Below are 21,688 nucleotides of genomic sequence, written 5' to 3'. Positions count from 1 at the left end.
TCCCCATTCCCGCAGAAATCCGGATTCATGGATTTCTGCAAAAAAACGCTCCATTCTCTTTGAAATACATTGGCGGAATGGGGAATCCACTCTTATAGGTATCGCGTTGTGAGCTTATAGATTGGCTATTTTCAAATAGCAGAGGTATAAAATAGGGTTAAAGTCATTAATGTATGTTTTATAATATAATAATCATTTACTTTTATGCAACTAGTAACTAAGGTTTTCAAATAAATGTAGTGGAGTAAAAGATATGAGTAGAAGTAGACCTGTAGTAGAAGTAAAAGTACTGAAAATTGTAAATACTCGAGTAAAGTACAAATTCTTTAAACTTGTACTTAAGTAAATGTACTTAGTTACTTTACACCACTGCTTGTTTTCATCAATCACCATTCCGGCCGCGGCGATGGCGCAGACGTGACTGATTGATGAATAAATAACGTGGCTTTGAACAGCGTGCCACGCCGCTCTGCTCCTCTCGGTCCAGGAGGGAAGTGATGGAGCTGCTGGAGAGAATACTGGCAACAAGCTGTCCTTTTCATTTCAAACAAGAGGCGGCTCTAATTAGAGGAGAAATCCACATCCTCATTACTGACACCAAGCTGTCAGCTGCTGGAGTGGAGAGAGAGAGACACGCTTCCCGGAGTGTGTCTCTCCGGGAGCCAGTTTCCCCCGCGTTTGATTTCTTTGCAGTATGAAGATGTGTGAGAGCTACAGGTGCTGCTGGTGCTCTCTCTCTGTCTCTCTGTCTCTCTCTCTCTCTCTGTCTCTCTGTCTCTCCGTTCATCTCGGAACCATTCATGGACTCTTTTCTACCAGAGTGACTTGAGAGAGAGAGTGGCGTCACCGAGGGGTCAGAAAATGAACTGCGTCACGTGACCCATGTTTCAGCTCTAAAGTGACAAGCGGGAGATTAAATAACATTGGTTTCAATAGAAGCGTCGCGAATATCGGCATTTTTAGGTAAATACACAACATGACAACCATTTTAAAGTATTGTACAGGGATAACTAAAGTCTCTTTAATATTTACTTTATACTATTGCCAAAGAACGATGTAAAATAACATGGTTTAAGATGATTAAAGTCGGGATGTTGCCTTGTCTGGCAGGTTAAAGTAAGGCAATGAAAGGCATGTACTCTTGTTATCATGAGACATCAATATAATTATATCGTTTGCAAATCAGAAAATAAGATATCAGGAAATAACCTGTGATATGTTTTCTTTCATTTGTCTGAATCGATTATTTTTATAACAGGTCAGAGTCGTTAGAAAATGATGTTTTGAGCAGCTGCTCTCATTCATTTAGTAGACTTCCGGTTCTGAGATTGTCACTATAGAAGCACCTCCCGAGCCCCATGAAGTGAACGTAGGTGGCCTAACTCTCCAAGGCTCTGTTTTCTACAGCCTCCTCACTCAGGCTGAAACCACTTCCTTGAACGAACGAGCGAGCGCACGCACCTGCTCACACACACACACACACACACACACGCACACGTGCGCACATGCACACGCACACGCACGCTCCATTTGGAATGTCCCTGCTCCCTAGCCCCTCGTCTCAATTCTAAACATCCAATGTCGGCTAGTCCCCAACTGCATCTTGCACACACAGTCAAATATGCACCATGTGAGTTTTGTTTTGGCAGAAAACAGACGTAACATCGTAACCATATGAAACTCTAGCGTCCCTATATGCTTGGCATAATACGTAGGTGAACATTATGTCTATCTTTGGCGAAGAGATTCAGTTTAGAGCGGCAAACCAATAAAGACTGATTATGATTATTAACCTGTGGGCCACGAGGGTATTGCAAGTGGGACCCCCTAATAGTACACTCAAGATAATATAACATTAATATTGGGTGTTCATTGTGATAGCCATACAAACTTCACGTTGATCCTGAAGCTGGAACACATCTTCCCCACAAATATATTATGATAATAGCTGCTACTCTCGCGGGTTTGGAAGTAGTTATCGTGATCAATAGATATGGCCTCATCTATTGATGTGATCATTCTTGGCGTTTGACCGCACCAGATAGCCCACTGCCCACTTCATTAGTTTTCAAAATAGAAACCACACATACAGTAGACCAGTACAACAACAACACACAGCATAAAAACACACCATTCATACATTTGTCTACTGCTGCTAACGAAGATGGGACCGACAAAGTATTTAAATCTCCCTAGCTGTACATATTCTAGTCATTCTAGTATCTATTACAACTGCGACGCGTTTTGAGCTTGTAGATTGTCTATTTTTGCTTCTTTTGAATTGGAATCTTTCATATTTTTTGTTTATTTTTTAATTGTAATCCTGAAATGAAACATTTATATTTAATTTTAAATGCATTTAGTTATACTCATTTAACTTTATGAACTTAAATACAAATATGTTGGACATAAAAAAATACTAACATTTTAGTACTACTAAAATAGTCAATAATTTGCATGTTTGGAATTGGAACAGCTGAAATAATACATCAGTATTCTGATATTAACCTGCGGGCCTTATTAAGTGAAGGTGGGGAATATAACTGTATATAGTATAGTCCAGGGGTGGGCAACTTTGATGATGGCGAGGGCCACTTTATTTCTACCTTCACTCCAGAGGGCCACATTGCATATTGCTACGTCCTACTTTGTTATTCTAGTATCTCATACAAAAGAAGCAAAAATAGCAGATCTACAAGCTCAAAATCGGCTATTTTAGCTTCTTTTGAATTGGAATCCTGAATTATTTGTTGTTCTTTTTAATTGGAATCCTGAAATGTAACATTTTGATTTAATTTCAAACACATTTAGTTATACTTATGTTAAATTTATGAACTTAAATACAAATACATTGGACATGAAAAATACATTTTAATACTACTACCGGATAGTCATTAAGCTACTAATATAGACTGCTGGAATTAAACCAGGTCATGTTTGGAATTGTAACAGCTGAAATCAATAATATATCAATCAGTATTCCGGTATTAACCTGCGGGCCGCATTAAGCGAAGGTGGGGGCCGCATGTGGCCCCCGGGCCGCCAGTTTCCCATGTATGGTATATAGCCTATACATGCGTGAGTGTGCATGGGGGGGAATAATCATAGTCTATGCCCTGCAGAAAACTAGACTATACACCAGTGCTCATTTACACTGTGCTGTGTTGGTGTGAGACAAGCCATGGCTCATATATAGCTTATAACTCCTAGCACATAGCTGTAGGCATTTACAGCAGCGAGTTATGAGCCATGGTGCATAAATTAGACTTAATCTGAAGCAGCCGTGCCCAAGGCTGGATAACGAGGACAGCGACCAATGGTGGTTGTTCATTTGTTTATCACATAGCCTTATTTATTCACAAAGTCGAACAGAATGTAGCAATGTTGCAATGATAGTTTTCCAAACATAGGGTCTCAGCCCCTTTTGCGTTGCAAACACATCTACATGTATCTACATTGCAGTATTGATACTTTTACTTAAGTAAAACAGGCTACTTTGTCCACCACTGCTAGCGTGTGACTTCCAGTCAGCCTCCGTGGAAGAAGAGAGTTGCGACACGCTTTGATCTCGCCGCTTGTTCCATCTCAATGAGATAGTTCCAAACATTGGAACTATCACATGAATGAGAATTTCCACATTCCATTTGTGCAATGGGAGTTAACGCTAGTGTCATCGCTCTCATGCTAACGCTGTTGCCTATTGAGATTGGCAGATTTCACCCAGGTTTTTTTCATCTCACTCACTTCCCGCAGTCTACTGTCTTCACACATTTAGGAAAACATAGGTATACACATAGCATAAACATTAACCGAAAGTATGTATGCTAGTTTACATTGACCATTTGGAATACAAGACAGTAACAAGGCAGAAAATCGCAACTGCCCCTTAGTAGCGGACAGTGGAAAATTAAAGTAGTATGAGTGACATGAGTGATCTGGGCAGCTTGCCCCAGGAAATGAGCCAAGCTCAATAGGCAACAACGGTAGATCACACTGATCACCCCCTCACTCAAGGACCAATAGAGACGCTCCTCTTATCACCCCCTCACCCAGGACCAATCAAGACAGGTCATGTGATAAATATATTGCTGTTTTTTGAAATATGGAGATGCAAGATTTCTGCCCGACAGCAACGATATGTATCCCACCTCTCTCTCCTCCATGAGCAGACGGTAATCACCCTCCCCTCCCTCCCTCCCCTGTGTGAGTCACGTCGCTTGGCGCAGACGGACCGTGGTCACACGGCCTGGCCTCTCATTGTGTTTTGCAGACGGTAGAAATGAGGGAGATGGGGAGGGACGGGTACTCCGACACGGAGCCCTACCACCCAATGGATGGGCAGGGGCGGACCCTTTCCATGCCCCGCCTCTCGGCAGACAACCAAGTGAGCACCTTCATCCCACCCCTTCACCACCCCCACCCTCCACCCACCTCCACCCACCTCCCACCTCCACCTACAACCCTGTACCCTCCTTTTAAAGATGCAGTGCCATGCCATTTTTTTCTCCCCTAAAACATGATGATCAGGTATTATGATTATAAGATTTTTTCCCCGAAAAAAGTGTATAGAGTTAAAATTGGGTTTTTCTGTGGCCACACCCACCATTTCATTAAGTATACCTGGTTGTCAGGTGGTTGGTGACCCAGCTGAAGTTAGCCACACCCACAGTGTTGGGTGAATGATAAAAGGGGAGGGGATGAAGGCTTTCAGCTTTCAGGAAGTAAACACAAATACATCGGGAAGACAAGTCTGCACATTATGACCCCACCCGGTGAACTATTAGAATAATGTTAACTTCATAGACACATACAAAACAGAAAAAGTACAAAACTATGGCACCACCTCTTTAAGCAAAGACAGGACTGCTGACCCTAATTGAAAGAGCCTCGCCTTTGTGTCCAAGTCTGTAAGGTGCGTACACAATGCAGAATTACTTTCTTTGCCTCATTCTGACAACACCCACCCTGAAAAGGATTACTCACACTATGGAGACTTGAATTCAAGGATATTTTTGTTTCATTCCTTAGCCAATCATTTGAGGAGACTCTTTATGTCTCCATAGGGAACCACTGCCAGTGATCAATGCTTAGGAATGCGACAAAAACAATACTAGAAATGACACAGTCCTTTTATATCAGGTTTATATTGTTGGCTGTTTTCACAGTAAGGAGTATACTAAAGGCCTGTCCATAGTATCTCCGTAATGTTCGTGAGTTGGACTTTCCGACGTGCAAATTTCCGAACTCTCATTCGGTTTATTGCTTTTCAGAAGTCGCAAGTGATGTCATTTTGTAGTTGAACCGGACCTTTTGACCGAAAAGGGTGGTTTCGGTCAAAGTATGGACAGGCCTTAACGCGGTCGCTAAACTTTCAGTACCCTAACCGCTACGGATGTGACCCGGCCACGGGTGCGTTCAAGCGTACCGAAACATGGCACCGTTCGTTTTTTTAAGCGAACCTATACTCGGTAGTACCGACGTGATGCGGTCAGTACCATTAAAAGTACCGACATCGGTACTCGTTTGTGTAAAATATTGATGTCAAATTAGCTCAAACCGTGTCACTTGGTTCATTTACAGGGGAGAAAACACTCGTACTTCACAGGAGACCAGGAGTCTTTTGACATTCACTGCCCTCTGCATCCATCCATCCATCATCCATCCATCCATCCATCCCTGCTTCCACCCATCTATCATTCCTGAGCCTCTGACCCACCCTCTTCCCATAAGCCATGTATTGCAACGATGCATGCTAATGCTAACTTCAGATTTATTATGGTTAGCATATAAACCGTGGGTGAGAGTGCCATCTGGATATGTCTCGTCTTTTAGATGTGGAGTGTGTGTGCGAGCGTGTGTGACTGCTACCTCAGAGGAGTAGTTCATCCAAATAAACAATGTTCTTTCTATCAATTACACACCCCATGAAGCCTTGAATTCATGGCGTTTTTGTTTTAGTTTTTGTTGCCTTCCTGAGTCAATAAGTTGATAACCAGCGGAGGTCCTGGTAGGAGTTATCTATCTATAAATGCGAGAAGTCTCTGCGTGCGTGTCTGCGTGTCTGTCTGTAATCCGCGTATCTCGAGAACCGTTCGTCCCACCGGCTTCAGATTCGGGCTCTGAGATCACGTAAGCCACATGAGTCAACAAAAAATGCCATGGTTACGTATTCTGATGTTCCTATATGGTCATAAAAGGACACAGGGAAACATATGGTCAAAACGGCTCTTATGACAACAGGTATAATGGGGTTTGCATTAAAGGGTGGGGCATTCATTCCCTATTTCAAATTCGGCACGCGCGTTCCCCGCCGCAGCAGGTAGTGCAGTGCCCGGCCTCGACCCGATCCGATACGCGATTTTCTGGAACCAACACGAAAGGTTCGGATTCTGATGTCTGACATCAGGGTTTTCCGGAACCGGCGCTGTGTCTGCATAGATCTCCATGTATGGGCATAAAATGGATGCAGACAGACAGATACGGATATCTCCATATATGAGCATAAATGGACACAGGCAAACAGATGGTCAAAGATCTCCATATATGGGCATAAAATGGATGCAAAAAGACAGATACAGATATCTCCATATATGGGCATAAATGGACACAGGCAAACAGATGGTCAAAACGGGTCCTATGACAACAGGTATAATGGGGTTTGCATTAAAGGGGGAACCAGCACTGTGTCTGCAACACAGTCGGAGGCACAGGCAGATACAGAGATCTCCATAATGGGCATAAAGGGACACAGACAAACAGATACAGAGATCTCCATATATGGGCATGAAATGGATGCAGACAGACAGATACAGATATCTCCATATATGAGCATAAATGGACACAGGCAAACAGATGGTCAATACAGGTCCTACAGAGATCTCCATATATGGGCATAAAATGGACGCAGAGAGACAGATAACTCCATATATGGGCATAAATGGACACAGACAAACAGATGGTCAAAACGGGTCCTACAGAGATCTCCATATATGGACATAAAATGGACATAGACAGATAGATATCCCCATATATGGGCATAAATGGACACACGCAAACAGATGGTCAAAACAGATCCTATGACAACAGGTATAATGGGGTTTGCATTAAAGGGCGGGGCATTCATCCCCTATTTACATTGTTCCCGAGTTGGCCAGGGCGCGAGCTTCTAGTATTATCAAAGCACCAGGTCTGATGACCAGGTCTGATGACTTAACTTAATCAGTTAACGACGCAACGCATCGCGTTGTGAGCTTGTCGAATGCCTATTTTCCACAAAAGCTTTCCCCACAATAACAGAACACCTACATTACACCAGTCTAGAGCCCTGGGGGACTCGGGGGCTCAACTATATGGGGTTTAAGTGGTTAAGACCTGGAGGTGTGGCCAATGCTTGGCCACTCAAAACAGCATTGGCCACACCTCCAGGTCTTAAGTTAAGTCATAACACCTGGTACTTAAGACGTGCAAAATAGGGCCCTCTGTCTACGACTGAGTCTCCTTGACCGCTGACCTCTTCATCAAATTATTGGCTTAGAACAAACAACAAAAACAAAAGGTTTCACGTGGTGGTGTGTAATTGATGGAAAGTAAGTCATTCTTGGGTGAAGTGCTCCTTTAAGTCCCTGCCATGGTCAACCCCATCCTCCATTGCCATTCAATCCTTGGTGTGTCTGTCCTGTGCTGTGTGTTACTGTGGCCACAGCTACTTCTTCTTCTTGTCCAGCTCGTATTTCGTTGCACGACGGCGTCGCTCGCGGAAAATATGCTATTTGTTTGTGGCGAGCGGCGCCGTCCTGCGATGGAAAGGTGATGAAGAGAGCTGAATGCAGTCTAGGAGAGGGACACAAATACAGACTAATATACTAACATGTTGTTATGTTTCGCCAAATTCACTGTGTTGGCTTGTGCGCGAGAGTTTGTGTGTGTGTGTGTGTGTGTATGTGTGTGAGTGCGCGCGTGCGTGTGTTTTTGAGGCAAGGGCCATCTCCGCTGTCGGGTGGAATCCTTGTAGGCTTGGTCCACTTAACCACTTCAAATGTACTTAAAAGAAAGAAAGAAAGAATATCAGATCTACAAGCTTGTGGATCGGTGTTTCTTGCTACTTTTGTGTGACACTGTTGTATTATGAAGTAGGGTATTCATTTATGAATTTGGGGATACGATGATTCTGCCCGACAACAAACCATATAATGTCATTTCAAAATACAGCAGAAGGCCAGGCGTTTACCCAGCTTAATAGAGGGTATGCGCGTGACATCATCATCATACCCGGAAGTTATGCGGGAACACCTACTGAGTGGCAAAAAACTACTTTCTGGCCTTGACAGCCCATACATCCAAACAGTAAAGTCCTATCTGATTGCATTAAACGATGTTAAATGACGTTAAACTCATTTTGACACTCACTTTGCCTCTCCATTTGCCATTCACTTTATGCATGCGCATACCCTCTATTAGTTTAAGGACGGAATCAGCTAGAAAAAATCTAAAAACACTGACGGTAGACAAGGTTACATTTTATATTACAAGAGTCATATATTTAAGAGTGGATGCTTTTGTTTTAAACAACAAACAGCATTTTGAATTGCTTTACTTGAGATTAACTATGAATTGCTTTAAGTGAACCGTCCGATATGTTCATAAGCAGTCATGTTCATTAAAATTGAGTTGATCGTTCAGAAAGACTCCATGTGTTAGAAACCCCATCATGTAGTTATCCTGGTCGCTTTAAGTAGGACATTATTGTTGGAAGAACGAACGTGCGTGTGAATCCGTGTGTGTGTGTGTGTGCGCGTGTGTGTGTGTGCGCGTGTGTGCGTGTGTGTGTGTGTGTGTGTGTGTGTGTGTGTGTGTGTGTGTGTGTGTGTGTGTGTGCGACGTGTGTGCGTATGTGTGCGTGCATGTTTTTGTCAGTTTATTTCTGTGTGTGTATCTACCGGTATGTATGTGTGTGTGTATGTGTGTGTGTGTGTGTGTGTGTGTGTGTGTGTGTGTGTGTGTGTGTGTGTGTGTTCCGCACACTGTTACTCACTGTCTTTCTAACACTGCTCTGCCCTACAGAGTGCACACGCTGTCGCGGTAAGTGTGTGCGTGCATGCGTGCGTGTGTGTGTGTGCGTGCGTACATATGTATGTGTGGCTGCGTGTGCACAGGTTCACGTGCGCATGCATGTGTCCATGTTATATATTGTCCTCGGCTCGGCGTGTCTCGCGTGGCCTCTCTACCCACGTCACCCCTATTTGTGTGCCCTATTAACTGTGTTCTCTCTCCCTCTCTCTCTCTCTCTCTCTCTCTCTTTCCTTCTCCTCCTATTCATCCTCACTTTTCCCCTTCTGTCTCCTCTTTTCATCTCTCCGTCCGTCCCTCCCTCCCTCCATCTCTCTGTCCACATTCTCCTCATTCCATTCATCCGTAATCCCACCTCAATCCTTTTCACATTCCTTCTGCTCATCCATCCATCTCTCTCTCTCTCTCTCTCTGTCTCTCTCTGTCTATTTCTCTCTGTCTCTCCTTTACGGGACCGGGTGGCTTTGCTGCGCGGGGCCTTCGCTGTGTGTGTGTGTGTGTGTGTGTGTGTGTGTGTGTGTGTGTGTGTGCGCGTGTGTTTTGCTCTTCACTTTTTTGTGTGCACTGTGTGTGTGTGTGTGTGTGTGTGTGTGTGTGTGTGTGTGTGTGTGTGTGTGTGTGTGTGTGTGTGTGTTGTGCGTGCGTGCGTGTGTGTGTGTGTGTGTGTGTGTGTGTGTGTGCGCACTGTGTGTGTGTGTGTGTGTGTGTGTGTGTGTGTGTGTGTGTGTGTGTGCGTGCGTGCGTGCGTGCGTGCGTGCGTGCGTGCGTGCGTGCGTGCGTGCGTGCGTGCGTGCGTGCGTGCGTGCGTGCGTGCGTGCGTGCGTGTGTGTGTGTGTGTGTGTGTCATGCTACACCCTGCCTGCTCTGCAGCGGAGAAGACACAGACCTCGTGGAAATAACCTCAGTGTATGTACCTCTCTCTCTCTCTGTCTCTGTCCCTGTCTCTCGCTCTGTCTGTCCGTCTGCCTCTCACTCATTCTCTCTCTCTCTCTGTCTCTATCTGTATGTGTCTGTCTCTCTCTCTGTCTCCCCACTTATTAACTCAAACCTATAATACAGTAGTGCAGTGGTTCTCAAACTTTCACATTTCAAGGTCTCCCCTTAACTCTAACACTGTCAGAGTTACAGACTTGTATGGGTCCATTTAGACCCTCCTAAAGGAACCCACAAAGTCCCTGGAATCCATTTTGAGAACCACTGCGGTAGAGTACTGAAGTCTGAAATCAAAACCCACTCCCCTTGGGTCATGAAGATTATTTTTCTATCCATTCAGAAATCCCATAGACTGTTTTTTTCAATATTAATAAGTCCAGGCATTCTGTCTGGGAGGTGGCTCTGTATTATTTATGTGGTGGTACCTGGAAGTATATATGGTTGGAAATCTACGTTTATCCGGGAGGACATTTCTGTCCCTAGACTCCCCACTGAAGCTCTATCAAAATCATTCCTGAGATTCCCTCAGTGTTTTTCATGTAGTTTTTAGTCATAGATTTTAGTCGACTAAATCTACAGTTGGTAAGCCAGGTACACACTGCAATATATTCGAAGTGTCAGGGAGTCATCTGATCGTTAAAGTATTTCACACTACGCAAGTATCTTTCTCGAAATCGGCTTTCATAATATCATTTTGTAGTTTTCACTACACGATTGATCGCCGAGAAGGGATCACACATTGCAGGACATTTCACAGGACTCATAGCTGAGTTGTAGCCGAAAGCTGGCCAATGGGAGGGAGTATTGTTGGGACATTAGCAGCATGAAGCTCAGGGATTGGTTGAGAGGGATGTTTTGTACTCTCAATAGTTTTTTCAACAGTTGATGCTTTGTAATCATATCATATGAGTAGAATGTAATCATATCATATGAGTAAAATGTAATCATATCATATGAGTAGAATGTAATCATATCATATGAGTAAAATGTAATCATATCAGTAAAATGCCCAGACATGTGTTTTGGGACACAGTTATTATATTATGGCTTTTTGAGGATTTTCTTTTTCTTTAAGTATGGGATTTTTTTTAAATGGAAAAAATCTTCATGACACAAGGTTGTGATTTGTACATCTGTTCTTTGGTACTCTATTCTAATATAGGCCTATCAATTACTTTCAGATAAATTCTTGACATTTTGCTTCCACCTATACCGTACAATTTGGAATATCAATTCGATTCTAATAGTGAACTCTGAAACCCATTTCAACCCTCTCAGAATGAAGTAACACTTTCTTACTGCTCAGTATAGTGCACATAAAAAAATAAACACTTTTCATGATTCAAATTCAGAAAATATTGCCAAACCAACAGATGGAAAAGAGCTTGTAGATCTGCTACTTTAGATGCTTTTGTGTGATGCTGTAGTATGTGTACCGTATGTAAGTAGGGCATAACGTTTACCACCCAAAAAACCCACTAAAACTGTTAAGAGGTTTCTGCCTGATAGCAATGATATACTAGGCAGGAAAGTAAAATGCCAAGAATAATTTGTACTATTATATTTACTAATCATTAGAAGAGTGCTACAGGGAGTGTGTCTGTTACCTCCACCATGTATTCCCATAATAAATAATAATAAACAAAGACAATGGGCTCTACAGCAACCAAAGGCTTAAACATGTTGTCTAGTCCAGGGGTTTTCAAAGTGGGTGACGGGGCACCCTGGGGTGCCGCGACGGCAGTCCAGGGGTGCCGCGAGATCATTTGATAATATTTGGAATTTATTCAGAAACTTGAAAGAATATTTAGTATCATTTTCAGTTCTAACCAAAATGGCTATTATCTCAACGTTTTCCTCACAACATAATCACTAAAATATCGTCACTGTCGGTCAGAAACCTCGTATCTCCAAGTTTCAAATGTGTATGTCTTTTGGTAAAGCAAAGCCCTGCTTCATCATACAAGACTGTCGCACGAAACTAGTGAAAACAGCCGATCTACAAGCACACAACGCCTCGCATTGTAGATCTGCTGTTTTCACTAGTTTAATAATATATTTTGATGATAAATAGAAATCGAAAGGTTTTGGACATACAAGTTTCCACCCGACAACGACGATATGCTATAAATAAATAAAGGTGCTGGGAGTGAATATTATAATGTAGGGGTGCCTAGGATTAAAAAAATATCTATGGGGTGCCCTAAGACAAAAAAGTTTGGGAACCCCTGGTCTAGTCATGTAACGATATTTGGCCCGCTGTTTTCTGTCAATACCAAATCTCTTCGGCTAATGTTCCCCGCAGAGTAGGGATGCAGAGGGTTCAAGTGGTTAAAAAGCGAACCGTGTGGGTGGTACAGTCCACGTGACAGACGGTGGTTGAACAATATCTTTGGGATTATTCTCAAAGCTATTTGATTGAGGATAGAACAGAAGTGCTGCCGGCCAATCCGAATCCAGTACCGAATTCACGTTAACCACATGGCTCGTGTTCAATATGTTTCCAGAGCATCATGGCTCATGGGTGTGGAACTGTGGATGCTTACATTACATACCACTCTTGTTGTGGACAGCCTTTCCATTGTGAACAGAATTCTGTGTTTTAAGACTACAAACTGTAGCACTCTAATTCAAATAATCTTAATCCGTGTTGGTGCAAACCGCCCTAATAATTATTATTTGCTATTTGACCCAGATCTGGTCTAAACTTCCTTCTCATCTCAAATCTTTGCTTATGAAACATCATTGACCTGATAAGGAATATGCTTTTTTTTCGGGAATCAATCCAGCCATCAATGACACTGTGGTTGTTAATATAATACCGTACAAAAACTGTACATACACACATACAGTGAGATCTTGTCTTTTTTTGGGTATTCCTCCTTTTTATTGGAAAGAGCCGGGTGGGTGTACCTCATTTAAACTTAAAAGCAACCCTAGATCAGCCTCCCACGAAGGCCTGGGTCACATAGTATTTGCAGACCCTTTTTTGAAAGACCAATTGCCTTGCTTGCCTGCTTGTTTGCTAAAGCAGAAGCACTTTCTCCATCCCTCTCTCTTTCTCTATTATATCCTCTATTTTTCTTCTCTCATATATATCATCCTGATCTTTTCTGTGTGCTGCCCCAACCTCTCTCTCTCTCTGTCTCTCTCTCTCTCTCTCTCTCTCTCTCTCTCTCTCTCTCTCTCTCTCTGTCCCGTTTGCCTGTGTTACAATTGCTCTCCATTGTATGTGTTTCAAGAGTTCCCCAAGGGTTTCGCTTGTATTTTGTCTGTGTGTGTGTGTGTGTGTGTGTGTGTGTGTGTGTGTGTGTGTGTGTGTGTGTGTGTGTGTGTGTGTGTGTGTGTGTGTGTGTGTGTGTGTGTGCTTGCGTGACAGAGAGAGTGTCTGTGCATATGGTATGTGCGTGTGTGCGTACTACCGGGTGTATGCATACACATGTACAGTATTTGTGTGTGGGTATGTCTTCTTGGTCTGTTGTATTGCGGATTGGATCGCGAGTGAATGATCTAAGCATGAGCTGTCTGCCGTGAACTGTCGGCGACGCAGGAGTGAAAGACTGGCACCTTGTTGGCATGCCGTTCCTCATGCATGACGACTGATGATTGCAGAGCTTTGACTTGGACACGCGGCGCGATGAAGAAGTTGCTTTTTGCGCTGCCATGACGGAGCTGAGGCTTTAGCCGAGTGCTGTCATCCAACACCATGTCATCTGGTGTGACAGCTTGTTAGTGGCAGCGTACCGAGGGTGTGTTTGTGTGTGTGTGTGTGTGTGTGCGTGCATGGGTGCGTGTGCGTGGGTGTGGGAGGACACAACACGTGGGCAACTGGGCATGCATGGCTTGCGTGAGGCTGCCCATCATCATCCAAGGCGTCTAGATGCTTGTAGTATGGAAGTTCACGCAGCCAGGTCGAACCTCGTCGCGGTCGCCTTGAGTCTCCATCTGGCCTGCTGCTTGTTTAGACTGACCTGTGTGCTTTGTCATGAAGGAAGAAGTGAGGGTCTGTGAGATATGACGGAATGCCAGTAAGCTGCTCTGTTAGGGATATGGAATGTAGGTGATGCACTATGTGAAGCATCGTTTATACTCCATGGCTACTGTGGTGTTGCTTGCCGGTAAGGCCAGATCTCCGAGATAGATTTTACGAAGTTGCGAAGATCTGTTCCTTGCGACAAGTGTCGCCATCGCGCCACACAGCATAAATGAGGCTTCATGTATTGTGTGTTGTTAGCCGCCTTGTGCATGTGTGGCATGGTCTCTATGCCCCGCCTTCATGCTTGCTTTACTCTATATCCTATTCTTCTGGATGTCTCTTTCTCTCTCTCTTTCTCTCGCTCTCTCTATATGTGTTCTCTCCCCGGTTCAGGGGGAATAAAGCATGGTTAGTAAATGTGCTTGTCAAAGGCTCCGTAGTTCCACATGTGAGCAACTGCAGCATTAGGTCTGTGAACGCTAAAGGCAAACCTGTGCTAATGTGGGCATCGACGCGGTGCATCAGCGACACTTCATTCATTTGAGAATGTGTTATGTTTGTCAAGCAACACATTGCACAACACTGTTGCCGAGGTATATATCGGGCTTCCAGTGTCTCAGCCATAAAACGTTATCATTCAGACATTTGAGTATTTTGTTGTTGTTGGATGGAAACCTTGTATGTCAAAATGATTTAGAATAGTGAAGATAGCAGATCTACAAGCACGCAACGCCTCACGGTGTGAGACGTCGTGTGCTTGTAGATTGGCTATTTTCACTAGTTTTGTGTGACAGTCTTGTATGATGAAGCAGGGCTTTACTTTACGGAAAAACGTGCACATTTGACACTTGGAGATACGAGGTTTCTGCCCGACAGTGACGATTTGCAAACCCGCTTCGTGGATGTTTTAACCTGCTTGACAATGAGTGCCCGAGAAATCATACCAATCTCTTGGAAGATTACATTTTTTGTAATCGTACCTGCCATGTTGTAAACTCACCTGCCATTTACTTGTCTGGATGATGTAACTAAGCCCACCCGGGTGGTGCCACAAGCAGGTTAAAACTAACTCAAATCATTATTATAAATGGCTATTGTTTCTGACCCCGGTCTGATATTATGTGCTGGACAAACAGACACACGTAGGCGCGTGCATACGTGCACACACGCACACACACAATCTGACGAATATTCAATCTGCAGCTGCACCTTACAGTATATAGTGTCACTGTCGGGCAGAAACCTCGTATCTCCAAGTTTCAAATGTGTAATATTTTTCACAAAGTAAAGCACTGCTTTATCATATGGCCATCGCACAGAAGTAGTGAAAACAGCTGATCTACGAGCACACAACGCCTCGCGGTGCGAGGCGTTGTGTGTAGATCGTCTGTTTTCACTAGTTTAAATAATTAAAAAAATGATAAATACAAAACACGTTTTGGACATACAAGGTTTCCAGCCGACAACGACGATAGGCAGTTGTGTATTAATGTGAGTGCTTGCTCATCATGATGACTATGATGATGAATTCAGGATGTTTTGAGCCTCACTTCCTTTTCTCCCATCTCGCCTGTCTCCCCCCCAACCTTCTCTCACTCTCTCTCCTCTCGTCTTATCTTGTCTCTTTCTTTTCTACCTGCTTGCCCCTCTCTCTCTCTCTCTCTCTCTCTCTCTCTCTCTCTCTCTCTCTCTCTCTCTCCCTCTCTCTCTCTGTCCTGCTATCTCACACACAGACCATCACGGACACCAGCCCCATGCGTCGCTCCACCTCCAGCCTGGTCCACGGGCGCTCGGGCCGCGGCGTGCGGCTGGACGACTACTCCCTGGAGAGGGTGGTGTCTGAGGACGCGCGGCACGGGGGAGGACGCCGGCACCGGGACAGGAGCCACCGCACCTCCCAGCGCTCGCTGACCAGATACACCGACGCAGACACAGGTAGCTCTCTCACTTATGCACGCACGCACACACACGTGCGCGCACACGCGTGCTCTCAGAGACACACACACACACACACGCACGCACGCATGCACACACACATGTGCGCAGACACACACAGGTATACTTTTCATTCTATATTAATACAGTGGCCACCACTGATGCCAAAACACATCAATTGGTCATTTCAGTGGTTTACCCTAGACTGCCCTAGACCCTCCCGCACCCAGTGCAACGACTCCAATTCCCATGATGCATCCGGAAGTTACATCATCCAGAAATCCGCCTTTGCGCCCAGACCAATGTTGTGAAATTCAAAACAAGCCTTTTTCTACGGACCATAGCTAAAGCACGGATGATTGCGGTTATAATTTCTCTTTTCCGGGTGAAAGAAAAGACGGTGGTCTGCCGCGAACGATACTTTCTGTTTACATAATGGACACGTGTTGCGTTCAAGTTGCCGGCGAAAATAAGGTAAAAGCGCTGCTACTGAATTAAGTAATTAATACCTGCTGTGCAGTGATTCTTTTTAAATGAGCTAGCCTATAGTAAATCTGACCCCCTTTTGAAGACCCTGTCTGTGTTGCCATGGTAGACTTGTTGGAAAGTGAACGGTAACCCCCCCAGCATCTTCCCCCCCAGGCCTGGGCACGGACCTCAGCACCACCACCCAGTCGGGAGACCTCCCGCCCAAGGAGCGTGAGCGCGAGCGCGGCCGCGCCAAAGACCGCCGTCACCACCACCATCACCACCACCACCACGGCTCCGTGGACAAGGAGCTGCGCTACGGCCCCGAGCGCCACGACTACCCCCACCGGCACCCCCACGACCGCGACCGCCACTGGTCACGCTCGCCCAGCGAGGGGCCCGACGGGCCGGGCTACAGACAGGTGGGGCTCCGCACACAGCCACACACACCCAGTAAATAGGATGAGTCAGTAGTGGCGCCCTACAATGTACAATTTACAATTCAGGCATTTAGCAGGCGCTATTTAATCCAGAGCGACTTACAATAAGCAAGGACAACACAAGGTAACGCCTTGTGCTGCCTTGTGCTTCTCCGATACGCCACTGGCGGGCGAGGCGTGAACGTGCGCCGTCTGTGCACTTATCTCCCGATTAGGGAGTCTTACTAGTTCTTGTTATAGAGTAACGAAGTCATGACGTCACTCGCTCATCCCCCGGTTCACGGAAGTAATTTCTCTATGGAGAATTAACACTGGGTCATCTTAAAATCGTCTCATATAAGCATTGTGGTCCAAAAATGAACAAACTGTCTCAGCTATATTGTCGGGGAGGTGTCTCTGTATGGTTTATGATAGTCAGTCACTCATATTTGATACATTCTGTTTCTGGTGAAAATGTAACTAATTCGGCAATAGTAACATTAGCGTTTTCTCACCATCAGTTGATTCTTCATATCCATATGAGTCAAACCGCACTGAGATCATTTGTTTATGTTTGGAACACCGTTCTTATATGACGTGATAGTCTATGGGAATTCAGAATGGGGTGGAAAAAAATGTGAACCAGGTAGGATGTGTAAATGACGTCAAACTTCATTACTCTATAATGGTGGCTTATAGATCTGTAAGCCATTATACATGCTTCCTGCTGTTTTAGTTTTTCGTTTCTCCATAAAGAAATTCTTTGGAGTCAGCTATCAGGTTACAATGTTGCAAATTACTTGATTGCTGCCTTATAATATAGACGTGATAATATAGACGTGAACAGAGGTGTTGCAAGTGAGATGTCTAGTGACCGAACGTTATTTATATTAGAACACTCTCAGAGTTACAAATGGTTAGATTAACACAGTCAGGATTTTATTGTGTACTCAGTCTCAATAATGCATAGATGCATGCCGGGACTCCAAAGCAGGCTTTCTTTTCTTTTTCATTAAGGGGGACTTTAACATTATTTTCTTCAGAAAAAGAATATGTACTTTACCCCAGAAGGCACTGAAGGCATGCAGGGACAAACCATACCTGTAGTTATTGACAAATTACTTCAGGTCTATTAATGGACAACACATTTTTAACAACATTTTGGAAACATTGGAAATATTTCTGTCAAGGGGGGCATGACGTTGTTTCAGCATGAAACACATTCTCTTCTGAGTCCCAACATGCATCTACCTTGACATAGTAAGTACAGTGTGCCAGTCGTGATCATTTGAGCACATACAGGCTTCTGTCGCCTTTTATATGTTCTGTAAAGTTAATGTGAAAGCCATAGGTGCGCATCGCTTAGCATGTGAATTTATCCAGTCAGTAACAATAAGTCCAAGAGTTCGATGTCATTTCACGTACACTTACTTATGGATATCAATCTCTCCTTTTTGTGTTACGCTTTCTGTTTTTCCTTTGTCACTGTTTCTCTCTCTGTCCATTATTCCTCAATGTGACGTGTGGCTTCTTGATGTTAATATTTTGCCTCATCGCTGTGTTTATGGATGGTTCAATTGTGTTCAACCTCTTCTACTTCTACTTTCTCCATGATCTCTTGTTCTATCTATATTCCTCTCCTATCTTTCTACCTCTCCTGGTCTCTGTGGTGCTTGTTGTTGTTGTGGTGGTGGTGGTGCGGTTTGATTTTCCTTGTTTACATTTTGCTGTAGGGCAGTAGTTCGGTGAGCGGCAGCCCCGTCCCCTCCACCTCTGGGACCAGCACCCCGCGGAGAGGCCGTCGCCAGCTGCCCCCGACCCCCGCCGTCCCCCGCCCGCACGTCACCTACTCCCCCACGGTGCGCAAGCCCAGCTACGGCCCCCCGGGGCCCGGACGCCTCCGCTCGCCCTCCCCGCGCCACTTCTCCCCGCCGGACCTCGACCGGGGCTACCACCACCGGCCCCCGTCGCGCCACGGCTCCCCCCACCACGGCGGGGGGTCCTCGTCCCGCCACGGCTCCCCGCGCTCCCCCCGCCACGGGTCCCCGCGCTCGCCGCGCCACGGCTCCCCCAGGTCCCCGCACCGGGGCCGCTGGAGCGGCCCGCCGCCGCAGGACAGCCTGGAGGGCGACGGCCCCTTCTACGAGCCCGACTACGAGTACGAGCGCCACCACGAGCCCCCCGCCTACGAGCAGAGCCTCTCCCACGGCAACCCGCACCCGCACGCCGGGGGGAACCCCCACCCCCACCCCCGCTCCCCCAGGACTGCCCGGCACGGCCCCCCTCCGCCCCCCCACCCGCACCCGCGGAGGGTGCCCAACGGGTACCGCTCCAACTCGCCCTCGCCGCACCGGCACGGCCCGCCCGGCGGGGGGCCACCCCCCCATGCACCGCCCCACCACCGGCCCCCGCACGCCCGGGGGCCCCGCAAGGGCCTGCACGAACCTTACAGCGAGACGGACGAGGACGACTGGTGCTAGCAAAACCCCACGAGGAGCCATGGGACGAGGAGACATGAGACAAGGGGAGAGGAGAGGAGAGGGGTGTTGGCCTCCCATCCTCTGGCCTTGGATTCTAGACTTTAACACAAATGAAGGGGGGTGGAGAAGGAGAAAGCTCCTCCAATCCCTCTACCTCCACCCCTCTGACTCTGAGATGGGGGGGGGTTCGGATGGAGGGGTTCAGAGGGGGGCTGAGTGGTGGTGCTGCTAACCTTTCACACACTGCATGAGTGTGTGTGTGCGTGCGTGCGTGCACGTGTGTGTGTGTGTGTGTGTGTGTGTGTGTGTGTGTGAGACTCTAAAAAGACTCACTGGCAGAGCAACACACAAACACAAAGAAGAGAGACAGACAACATAGGCCCCCCCAGCCCCCCTCTCTCTCTCTCTCTCTGCTTCAGAACTACGGTATCCAGTATTCTTTGCTTGACCAGCAAGGCCAGGCTGTAGAAGGGAAAGGGCAGGTGTGGAACACGTCATTGTAAAGTGGCCAGGGCCGAAGCGCCTCTCCCTGGCTGTGGTGTAAAACTGGCTACTAGTCACGTCAGACCTGTGCGGCCCGAACCGCCAGCCTGATCTTCTACTGCAAAACGTCTGCTGACGTGTTTTTCGGGAAAACCCAGAGGAGACAGGTTAGAGTTCAAACTCGGCTCTCCTCCTTTACAGGCCTGTTTAAAAGAGAAAAGAATATAAAACGAAATCAAAAGCCAGGACCCCCTTATCCTTACACGCCAAGCTATGCCTCCAGAAAATCAAACTTGAACTCTGAAGAACAAAATGAAAACTTTACACTAACACTCTGACAAGAAATAAAAAGGGAGAACAACCACTTCAACTTTAAAACCTTTTTTTTTCCTTTCCAAGGGACAGAACCAGGAAGCTCCGCCTATACTGCAAAAACCAGCCAATCACAGCGCTGGCTGATATTTGATGAGTTTTATCATCTCTGTTTACTGTTAAAGACTCACCTAATGCTGACGGAACTGGTGTGACTTCACTTCCTATGTGTGTGTGTGTGGGGTGGGGGTGGGGGGGGGGGGAGCGGGCACCACGGTGTGGCCTGGCTTCCTGCTCCAGTGTGCTGGGGGGTGGGGCCATATATTTGGGGGAGGAGTCGGACACTTGTTTACGGCCCCTCCCCCTATGGTGGTTTGACCCCGCGCACTCGGAAGGATAGAACGACAGGGAGTGACATCACACGTCTGAAATGGGCGGAGGAGAGGAACGGAGGGATGGGGTAAAAAAAAAAAAAAGACAAAGACAAATTTCTTCAGTATTTCTTCTATCGATTACTTCTCCTTCTTGTTCTTCTTCGGACATTGGAGCTTGGTTCTTCTGTTGCATTCGCTCAGCCTCCTTTGATCTTTTTTCCAGAGTCGAAAATTTGATGGAAATCTGCATGATCGATTAAATACATACTAGAGAGGAATTCTAAATGGCGCGGGTGGGACCTAGGGGCTTTATAGAACACTCTACGATTTAGGTTTACAAAGAAGTTCTCTTTTCTCCTTCTCTCTCTCTCTGTCTCTCTCTATCTCTGTTTTACATCTAGCCGTAGTCAGAACAGTTTTGGATTCTGTTGAGCTGAAAACAGTGGTGATAGACATTTAGTTTCAAAGCGATTTTTTTTGACAACCTGATTTGGGAACACAGTATTGGTTCATTTCAACGCTTCCCCCTTTATGCATGGCCGAGTAACGAGAGAGAGAGGCGAGAGGAGAGAACTGACTTTAACTATTGTTAATAATGATAGTCTTACGAATAATGACATCAGTGTCAATGCAAAATGATGAAGACGATGATGATTATGTGATGATGATGATGGTGATTGACTAATGGAATTGTTGCTGTAGATTTGTGTCATTTTTGTTGTTTTATATTTGAGTAATTAATCTGTGTCCATCTTGTTCCCATGATTTATTTGTTTATTTTATTTTTCTTGTGAGTTCTGTTCCAACAACTGGGGTCCCAAAAAGCCTACATGCAACGTTTACTGGGTGTCGAATATTGACAGAAAAGATAAGGGGGGGAAAAGCGTTGCGTGTTGTAGCACAACTCTTAAGCTCTGACACTACACTCTTCAAAACGTGAGGGGGAGTGAGGGGTTTGTACAACAGCTGGAAAAGCCAGAGAGATGCTATGTAGAGATTGTTTGATTCAGTGTTTGGGTGTCTTTCTCAAAACAAATCCAGAAGTGGAGAGAGTGGAGAGTTTTTATTTTGTACAGAGTCTTTAGAAGAGAAAGAGATATGTCTGTGTTTATAGTCACTGAAAATGGACTAACACCAAGTGTGAAGATTTTTTGTTTTCATGCTTGTGTTTTCAGACGGGCATGTTTCACAGGAAGGAAAACAATTGGTCTCTGAAATGCAGAGGGATTCTGCAGGGAGGGT

General features: G+C 45.6%; 1 protein-coding gene across 1 annotated transcript in view; it reads left to right on the top strand.

Annotated features, from left to right (window-relative positions):
- cacna1ab (calcium channel, voltage-dependent, P/Q type, alpha 1A subunit, b) overlaps window positions 1-19,277 on the top strand; it is a gene marked incomplete at both ends in the record, with an annotated part of 204,523 nt that extends 185,246 nt beyond the window's left edge. Inside the window, 6 exons of the mRNA XM_080722505.1 lie at window positions 4,271-4,384; window positions 9,061-9,078; window positions 9,937-9,972; window positions 15,709-15,910; window positions 16,553-16,800; window positions 18,531-19,277. Coding sequence (XP_080578631.1) covers window positions 4,271-4,384; window positions 9,061-9,078; window positions 9,937-9,972; window positions 15,709-15,910; window positions 16,553-16,800; window positions 18,531-19,277 — 1,365 coding nt within the window. The remainder of the gene's footprint in view (window positions 1-4,270; window positions 4,385-9,060; window positions 9,079-9,936; window positions 9,973-15,708; window positions 15,911-16,552; window positions 16,801-18,530) is intronic.
- Between the last annotated feature and the right edge of the window lie 2,411 nt (window positions 19,278-21,688).

Source organism: Nannobrachium achirus (assembly GCF_963921795.1).
Source record: "Nannobrachium achirus genome assembly, chromosome: 3".
NCBI classification, from domain to species: Eukaryota; Metazoa; Chordata; class Actinopteri; order Myctophiformes; family Myctophidae; genus Nannobrachium; species Nannobrachium achirus.
This window is presented reverse-complemented; position numbering and strand designations above follow the sequence as displayed.